Source organism: Nomia melanderi, chromosome 12, assembly GCF_051020985.1.
Source record: "Nomia melanderi isolate GNS246 chromosome 12, iyNomMela1, whole genome shotgun sequence".
NCBI classification, from domain to species: domain Eukaryota; kingdom Metazoa; phylum Arthropoda; class Insecta; order Hymenoptera; family Halictidae; genus Nomia; species Nomia melanderi.
The window spans coordinates 4195136-4205177 of record NC_135010.1 but is presented as its reverse complement, the minus strand read 5'-3'; the positions used below and the strand labels follow the sequence as shown (position 1 = coordinate 4205177).

At 31.0% G+C, this 10042-nt stretch overlaps 1 protein-coding gene across 9 annotated transcripts in view; it reads right to left on the bottom strand.

Moving 5' to 3' along the window:
- Positions 1 to 3381: 3381 nt before the first annotated feature.
- The window catches only part of Oatp26F (Organic anion transporting polypeptide 26F), a 79434-nt gene continuing 72773 nt past the window's right edge, over positions 3382 to 10042 (bottom strand). For all 9 annotated transcript variants that reach the window (XM_031974814.2, XM_031974816.2, XM_031974819.2 and 6 more), the window contains 2 exons: positions 8656 to 9032; positions 3382 to 7691 (listed from right to left, as the gene is read on the bottom strand). In XM_031974814.2, the coding sequence (XP_031830674.1) occupies positions 7490 to 7691; positions 8656 to 9032 (579 nt within the window). In that variant the 3' untranslated portion in view covers positions 3382 to 7489. The remainder of the gene's footprint in view (positions 7692 to 8655; positions 9033 to 10042) is intronic.

Genomic DNA, 10042 nt, shown 5'->3' with positions numbered 1-10042 from the left:
TTATTTATTAATACTAATAGAGTACTGATAAGAAGACTAGTGTAATTAATAGTGTGTATAATTGTGTGATGCAATACATATTTCCATTAGTACAGTATATAAGGTAAACATTAGAAACATAATAAAATGTCTATTGAAAGTATACACTTATTAGAAATTATGTTGTAATATTTCTTAAATTATTAGATTGTGTATTTTTTCCAGTAATATTTCTCGTTATTGCCCTTGATTATTATGTTACTATTTTTTTCTGTAAATGTAATGATTTTCTTTTTTGTTTTGACTCGAATAAGGTTTTCTTTATTTTTACGTTTGTCAAATTTGAAAGTATCTGAAGTATGAACTTCTGCTTAGGTGTAGTATTATTAGAAGGATGTTGTATTTAGGAGTTATCAGGCTTATCTTCTACCATACATTTTTTTATCTTACACTATACTTTATTGTAATAACTTAATTTTTCTTATTTGTACGTTATTTTTTTAAATGTAAAAATATTAAAAGTGGCATAATATAGACGCTATAGGAAACACACTGCAGAAGTTAAAGGTATTATACTTTGATTTATGAAAGAAGAATTTTTAGAGGTGGTCCGTTTTTAAGCATGTAGTTCGGTGCGGAGCCAACTGCGACAGCAAAACGTCGTACAGTACGGTATTCTCCCAATAGCTGAATGTATAAGGAACAATGTCCTAAAAAATTTTTTATCTTTGCAGCACTTGAAAATTGGTGATCTATTGCGAAAGTTAGGCATTTTTCAACTACGCGTTTTACTCTTAAAATTTCTCGCAACACTTATCATATGTTTTGGTAAAGTTGTAGGAATTTTTCTTCAATATCAAAGTTTTCAGGTAAGTATATACTCTATCTTTAATAGTTAATTACCTTTCTGCCATGAATCTTTATGTAAACATCGACATTTTAACAATTACAACTTCAAAAATGATTTTGTTATAGATCAAAATGCGTCCCGACGTTCTTTCAAGCATGTTGTATTCCGTAAGGTTTTGAGATTGTTATCTAAAAATAAAATTCTCCACATACATCCGTCTTTTCGTTATAGAGTGATTTGTTTACCGCGGCGCGTCGTGATTAGTGTTTCGAAAAATCATTTTCTAAGCTCATTAAGTTTAATACTGCCAAATAAATTCTTTTCTTATAAATTTATATCACTTTCAACTTCAGAAATTTTTCAAGAGAAATATTGTCATTTTTTAATTTTTATCACTAGTACAGAAGATTTGCAGAAAATCAATAAGTTAAACAGTTATATATTGTTTATGACTTATTATTCTGTATTATACGTTATATTATTGTATATTACATCATGAAATATATGATATATATGAAATTATATATCATTTATATTAATAAATTTATAAGGAGGTCCTTGGAATGAGAGAAAGGGTGGGGAGGAATGAGATAATGAGAGTGAGGTGCGGCAACGGTATCAGAGCGTAGAGATCAGAAAATAATGGAAGATAGGAGTAGAAATGAAGGCAAAGAGAAAAGAAAAGACGATAGAGACGTGCGACGTTTTGGGCGTTCCATAGGCGGAAGAAGGAAAAATGGTTTAAACAAATATAAGGCGGAGAGAAAGTTTGCCGATGTATTCCTGAAGGGAAGAAATAAGGGCCATATATATATATAATAACAAAAATATTAATAAATTTATTGTTATACGTTGTACAATTGCATATTATTGAATATTATTATATTACATTCTCATATTCTCTTGTAAAGAGTCGATGTAAGCCTGTCTTTAATTTTAGCCGTTCAAATCGGGCAAATACTCTACTATGCGACGTTTAGAACTTTCAACAATATTTTTTATTTTAAAAGATATTAATCATGTACAGTTCGCTCTTCCTTTCTGTTGATTAAAAAGTAGAACTCTTTTAGAAAATTATAGTTTCAGTTTGAACATTACTTCTCAACATTATCATAGTAAAAGAATTGTGCGTCCGATTATTGCCATTAGCAGGACATCAAAATATTCATGGTTTTCTATGCAGTAAGAACGTAATATAGGTCGTAATATAGATTTAAATAATAAATATACACTAGTATGAAAAATTAAGGGATAACAACATTTTCTGTGAAAAATTGCCGATCTTTAGACTGTAGTAACTTTCTAAAAAAATCGGTAACATTTGTTTACCACATGGAGAACGCTTATCTACTAGTTTGAGCGTTTTACCACGGATGTCGCTATCAGCCAAAGGCGCAGATTTTCGCAAACATAATTCTTGCATTGGAAAGCTTATATACTATACTGAAATAAAAAAGAAATTTCCCAATACCATATTGCCTTTCTTCAGCAACGCTGAATTTGAAGCAAATCGCTCGAATGCTTTCGTTACCAGCCTCGATGAATTTCATACAAACCTAACTCTCCAATCTCGATAACAACGTAAATTTTAAAGTCAAAGAAGTCTAGATCGCCGAGGAACAACGTTGCAAAGGATCGTTAATAATTAATTAATATGAAATAAAATTCTATTGGAAGTGATATGGAAAAGTAGAAATAATAATGAATTATAATGATTTCGTTGTTCGTTCTAAAGGCCATTGCGTGCCTTTCTCTCTCTCATGTAAAATCATGTCTTTGCCTTGTCGGATACCTTCTTGCTTAGCATGCTTCGCGCGTAGGTACCAGGGACTGATGAGATGTTTTTTCAAAATAGGTGGCACCGGGATTTTCTTCTCCGTCCTTGTCGCACAGTGGCTCTGTCATTGTCTTACTCATTGCGAAGATAAGTAAAGACACTTCAAAACGTTCACCGCTAGATGGCGACTCAATTGTCATCTAGAAATCACCATTCATCTAACGGCCACTGTCACGTATACGTGATGCTGCCCCTGACAACCTGCAACCAGTATTACGCGGCGTAATATAAATATCAGGTTGAAATATTAAATATGTTATTTATCAAATAACAAATACGTTATTTATATATGTATATTATCAAATAACAAATATGTTATTTTGACAAAAGTTTAGATTCTATCATAGTGTTTTAAGTAATCGTTTCAGTGCTTATTTTGACAAATGTGTTATTTTACTATTACTAATGCAAGTCGTCGAATTGCACTGTTTCATTTTTTTAAGTATTTTGTTAGCAAAAAATACAAACACCTTAGTTCTTCTATGTAAAAGTAGGTGGATAATTTTTAATTGTGCTTACGATGGATACTTTAGCACACGTGATAAAATAACAGAATTTATGTACGTTGAATTATGTTTAATATTCTAATAAATATCTATAAGAAATTACGAGTATCTGGAGAATTCTAATATTAAGACAAGAAAATAAAAAAGAACACGTTTTTTATTTATTTATTTGCATTTATTTGTACTCCGTTAGCAAGAGAGTCACGTAACGCCACGGCCGCGTGACAAAAATTTACATTGGATGTTTAGATTATTGTGTCTCTCTTCGGTGATACAAGCATTATCAAATGCACTAAAAATTTACAAAAACATTTAAAAAATTTTAAATTTATAAAAATTTTTGTTAAAAAACTATGTACAAATACAACAAATGATTGTATATACGATTAACTCCATCGACTTAGTAAAGAATAATTAAAGACAGAGGAATAATTATCTGGAAGTAAGTTAAGAAAAATATATCACTTCTGTGGTAACGCATTGTACTGATTCTTTATTAGTGACACGTATAATAGACGTGCTAGACATATTACTGTTCCATAACAAAAATAATTACAATCGGGAACCTTAGAAAATGCATCATATCAAACTGGTGTAAACGACAGTCCATAATAAGTTCCTGTGTTTGTACATGTACTTACACAACTGGTTGCTAACAGTGGTCCGTGTTTGATCAGCGAATCTGGTTTGTAAAAAATATGAGATATGAAATTCCACCGTTCATAAATCATTTCAGAATTACACAAAAACTCATCGTTTTCGCTCGTCTCTTAATTTCTTGTTGCCTACAGATCTCCAATTTAGTAATATTAACCCTGCTACAGTTTTCAGTTTGCCAATGCTTCTGAAATATCGAAATACTTGAAAATTTTTTCAAATATTTTCAAAAATTTTGAAATATTAAACAATTTTTTAAATATTCAAATATTCGAACATTTTTGGAGCATTAGAATACTATTTTCCAAATATTTAAATATTCGAAATTTGTTTCCAAATTAAATGTTGCAAATAAATAAAATATTTAGAAGTTATTCAGAGATTGAAAGTTTCTCGAAAAAGTAATGCAACGATATTATTGTGCTCTTGTTAAGTTCAATAGTATTCTTTGAGAACGTTGAAAATACCACTGAATTGGGAAGGAATGAGCAAACTTAACACTACAAAACGAACGGAAAGTGATTGAAAAACTTCGAACAAGATCCGAAGAACACAACAGGGTTAAATCAATCGAATTCGTTCGCGTATATCGACACCGTGTAATGTTAGTCTTTTACGAAAGATTTCTCGGAGAGCGTACAGTATGACGATGACGATGAATAATGCAAAAACTGCTGAATAAAATGTCCCTTACTTCAACACGTTGAATGAGATATGCGTTAAGGATGATATAAATACTCGCAACATGCATGCTTGCAATTCTTGCGCCTGTATTTTTATATATTAATCCTCGATGCAATGGCGATTCAATTATTTGAAGAACACCACGTTACAATCGATAACGACGCGCAAGTGTTACATAAACTTCGTAGAAAAGGGAAACGGTCCAGAGGCATCTCTGTGATAGTAACAATTAATAGTAACAGTTACCTCGGCTAATTACGACGAATATCAAAATGCTTTGGGATCATACCTTTATACCTTAAACATCGACTATTCACTATCCGCGGTACACAGATTCATTCGGCTTTTAATTGACGACTCGCGAATACCGGAATTACAAAAACACAATTGATAATTACCAGTACAATAGAACGTTAATTATCTGAACTAATTGAGAGAGCAATCGAGATTTTTCAGATGATCGCTTCGAAAGAACCTTTGTCAACATCTCATAAATGAACCAGAAATTAAATAAGTCGTTATGATATCTTATTTATCTTTTAATTTCAATATCATTCTTTTTCTTTTAATATTCACTGTATAAATGAAATCTGTAAATACGTATGTATTTGTACATGATACTAAACTCGGACACTTGAAACCAAGAAGATACATATTCCAAAATGTAAACAATTTCGTATATGCATAGGATAATCGACGTTTTGGATAATCGGTGTTCAGATAAATAAGGTTCTACTGCAGTCTTATTGTGATTCACTATTTAACCACAGACACCGGTGTATTCATAACATTACAAGTACTGTAACGATACATTCAGCGAAATTATCCTGATCGCTATCTTATTTGGATCAGTATAATATTCAAAATCTAATGCAGCGTTGCTCAACCCTTTTGCCATGCAATCCAACAAGTTTTTTTCATAATGATGACGCCGTTAAAATGTTTATATCATCAATTTTATAGTACACGATTTATCGTACAAAATCGTCAAGAATGTTAGAAGTTAAAAATTATTAAGAAATTAAGAATGAAAATTAAAATGTCTTTATATTATATAAATATATGAAAATACACATACTTGACGGTAACTTTTACACGTGGCAAATAACATTCCGTATGTTTTTTCAGTGAGGACTTCAAACGAATTTCTAATAAACATTACAATTTAATCCTCCACTATTTACATTAAAAGACAGGCAAATGTAAAACTAATGACTTTTAATGAAACAAGTTACTTTGTACGTATTACTCATTAACAATAGAACTACCACTTCTGTATGAATGACTAGTTCTGATTTTCTTCTTTTACAATTTACTGAAACTGTACGGATGTTCATATTCAATGTTATTTAAAAAAAACTAAAAGAATGTTAATTATAATTTAAAAAACAGTTTAATTTTAATTCTGAATAAAAATGTTAATAATGGTTAAACACATTTTAATTTCAATTGAAAGGTTTAAATCTTAAAAAACTTCTAACTTTTATGAGAAAGTAGATATAAATCATTTTAAACACTCGATTAATCTAGTGTTTAGAATCCAACACGGTTCACAGGTCGAGAAACGCTGATCTAATGGATCGACTACTCTGTATTCGAAAGCTGTACGCTATGAACATCGAAAGGAATACAAGTGCACTTACTCGTTATGTATCTTAATTAATAAACACGTATTAAATAACGTATTCATTTATTCATGAAACTCGTGTGCCCTCCTCGATGGACACGACATCAATGGGAAAAACATTTTCGCGTTCGTTACAACGATGTTTGGCAGTGTACGTCTCTTACTGTTTATTATGAATCGTATAAAGATAACTGTACAATTTTAAATAGTTCACGGAATTAATTATTTCGTTCGTATTCCATCGTTCGCACTCGGGCATGCGGTTTTCTATTACACTTGAAATAATAATCGATGAACGTAATATAATTTGCTCGGAAACAGTTCAATCTACAAAATAAAAATTGTTCAATAAATAACCGACTATCTCCTTCGTCTCGTACCTGCTCTTATCTAATTCGTACAAATATAGAAACACTTATTAGATAGACTATAACCCTCTACGATCAATTATGCTTCATAACTATCGAATAAAAAATGTATCCGCTCAGTCGCTACATACACGTCGATAATGTTACCTCTGCGTCTTTAATCGAAGCTAGGTCTCATCATCGTGCCTCATTCTCAACTGACTAGCAGACATTCAGGAAAATCGAAACAATCGGTATTTTCCGAAACTTGTTTCTCGCAATTGTTTCTTTCGCTATGATTTATTATTTATTATAAACTCTGTGCTCGCCCAAGGCCACTTACACCGATCTCAGTCACGTTAATATGATAGTTTTAAGTGTATTTTTAATTTTCGGACAAACATTGCTGCTCGAAGTTTTAAATAATAATCCCCGGCTGTTTGTTTTAATTGCACATTATATTCATACGTTGATATGAGAAATTGGTTCGATACTTATTTTGTTTATTAAAAATGTGATTTAAGTTTTTTCGTTATTATAGTGTGCCTCGTTCTAAACAATTCAATCGAAATGGTATAAGAGAAATATTTCTAACATTTGAAACTGTTCTACGATGTCGAAGTTTGATTAAAGTTTAATCGAGGAGACAATGATGTTACGTGGGAAATCAGTTTAAAATGTTAGAATTAATTTTGTTCATATTATTCATTTTCGAGGAATTAGAATTATTTCGATTGATTATTGTGTCTGTGTAGCACTTGCCGTTTCTACTTACACAAGAGTACTTACGAGGGTTGTATTTATATTAACTGTTTCCTGTTGATTAAATAATTTTATGGTTATCAGTTCTCATTTAGTTATTATACAGTAATGCTATTATAAGATATGTAAGTAATTATTGATAACAATTAATCAGCGGCCTCAAGCGAACGATTAATTTTGCTCCCTCTATAGTTCATCCGCCAGTTTTTTGATAAAATAGACGAATTGCGGAGATACTTTTTAAGGTTCGATTATTGGATTTATCGTCGCAGGTGTTGTCGGTGTTTCGTGCGACGTGTCGTTTAACATTAACGTAGTAGTGGGCTCCTCTCGTGAATTCTGATCTGCTCTTCTGCCTCCCGGAGGAATGTACGTCCACCAGGCCAGGAAAAAGAAAAGAAGGGAAGCTGCTTTACCGATAAAAGCCAGCGCCATCATGTACCTGAACCAGCAATCATTAAAATTGTTCAGAGTTTTCATTATCAATACATACATATTCAAGTTTTCATATTCATAAAGTCTTTGTACTTATTGCTCAAATGTAATAGTGCAGATGGTAAATCAGCAGTAACTAAATAAAAAATAAAATAATAAAAAAAACCTTTCTAATTTTTTAAAAAGTGCAGTCCAAAAATATTAAATCGTGCATTTGATAGTAATATTGTGTGTATTTTACAAAACCTATTTTATGTGTTCTGTATACTTTAATATATGTAATTGTCAAACTTTAAGTAGACATAATGTATAATTCTCTGTGGAGAGTTTTATTGAAGTATACAGAATTATATTAGAAAAAGAGTAGTAATTGGTAAATAAAAATACTTGTTAAAATAAATTTCTAAAAATATAAATAATCAAGATTATAAGGTCCGTCACTGTTGTCTACTAACTTATACTAATTATATCGAAAGAATAAACTGAAAAAGCATTTTAAATTAGAACCTCTGTACCAATTTGTTAACAAATATTACAAGTATTTCATTATCCATTAAAATTAATTATCAGCCATCTGTAGGTCCTTTTTCAGATAATCGTCTAATTGTAAATTATCTAATATCTGTCATATGTCTAAGTATATTCCTCCAAAATTTTAATCTTTCTAATCAATCAGCAACTCAAACATAGTAATATACTAGAACAATTGAAGTGCCGTTGGTTCTATTGTTCCTAGAAAAATTGATGTTCGTTCGTTCAGATCCTAAAAATCGGAAATTGAAAGATAGACAATTAAGATATACACTTGTGTAATTGCGTTAATCAAAATTGACATAATCATTTACCAAATAATGTTTCTCAAATTCAATATGTGTCAAACTGACGCGTCCCCTTGTTAATGTACATAAGTTGACGTTAAGCTTGTAAGATCTGTTTTCAAAAACATCCTGAATTGTGATAAAATATTTTACCTGCTCATATACAAATTGTCGTAAACAAGACACGCTCCTCTGCCTTCGCACGTCTCGTTCCACAAAATGCAAGTGTCATCTATTAGCGCGCCGAACACCATAGGCGCCGGAATGGTACCCAAGATCCTCACTTTGATCCATTGTATTCCTAATGCAAATGATCGCTGATCGTCTCGGACGACTCGAAGCGTCGCGGATAGCGCGGGCATCGTGCAGAGAAATGTGATGAACATGTTACAGAAAGCTAGGACAATGAAGGGCCATAAATATGAGCATGTCGTGTTGCAGGTAGTGTTGATCGCCTGGTAGGCGATAATGGCGTTGCCGGATGTCATGTTCATAGGTGGCGCGCGTATGCAGGTGCAATCTGAGTAAACCTGTGAAATGAGAGCAAACTATTTATTTCAAATTTACTTAAACGAACTGATTCATATAAAGTGTTAGGTCTACTGGAAAGCTCTGCCTGATAATCTCATGTCAAGTTTCCAAAGATGAGTCATTCTACAGAAATGGAATCCATAAATCACTCTGGCAAGAGGTCATTAGTAACAATGGGAATTATATTGTTCAATGAATATTTATAAATGTATTGAAAATATATTATTTTATTTTAATTCGAAAACGAACAGGGCTTATTGATAGATTTGATATTATTTAAAGTATTTATTTAAAAGATAGTTTCATATTCTACAGAAAACTGTAAATACATTTTTGTGAATTACATATTGACCATTAAAAACTCTGCTGAGATTAAAGTCACGTGTCTGAGATTGATGGAGCCTTTACTATTTTGTTTAACTATCTTACTTAGCTTTTCAAGAAATGTTTGTTCAGTATTTTAACAAACTGTTGAATCTATTCTAACTTATCAATACAGTAATTTTTTAAAATTATAGTTCAATCTACGTATTAGTTTAAACAATTAGTATTAGTTAAAGTCGGACATTTTGAAAATGAAAAAGAGTTTAAGAAGAACGTAACTCAGTTTGTCTTTCAACTGCTTGATAGACTTTTATCTCGTTTCAATCTTGAGATTTAAATAAACTGTAAAGAATTAAGAATTTAACAAATTACGAAAAGAAAACTTATAACAAGTGCATTGATTTATGAACAGTTCTAGTATTAATCTTTTGCAGTCGATTTATTTTCAATGTTGTTAGGTGTAAACTTGTATTTATTTTTAGGAGAATGAATTAAAGTAATTTACAGCGGTGGAATTCAACGTTTTATATTTATTTTATTTATTATTATAATAAGATTTAATTTTTATAATCTTTTAAAGTATGGTACTTTTTCAAACAATTTCCAACATTCTATAAAAAATTTGTATTGTCATTTCCAGCATGACATACGAGTGCAAAAGGTTAAAGGAATTCTCAACAGGGTT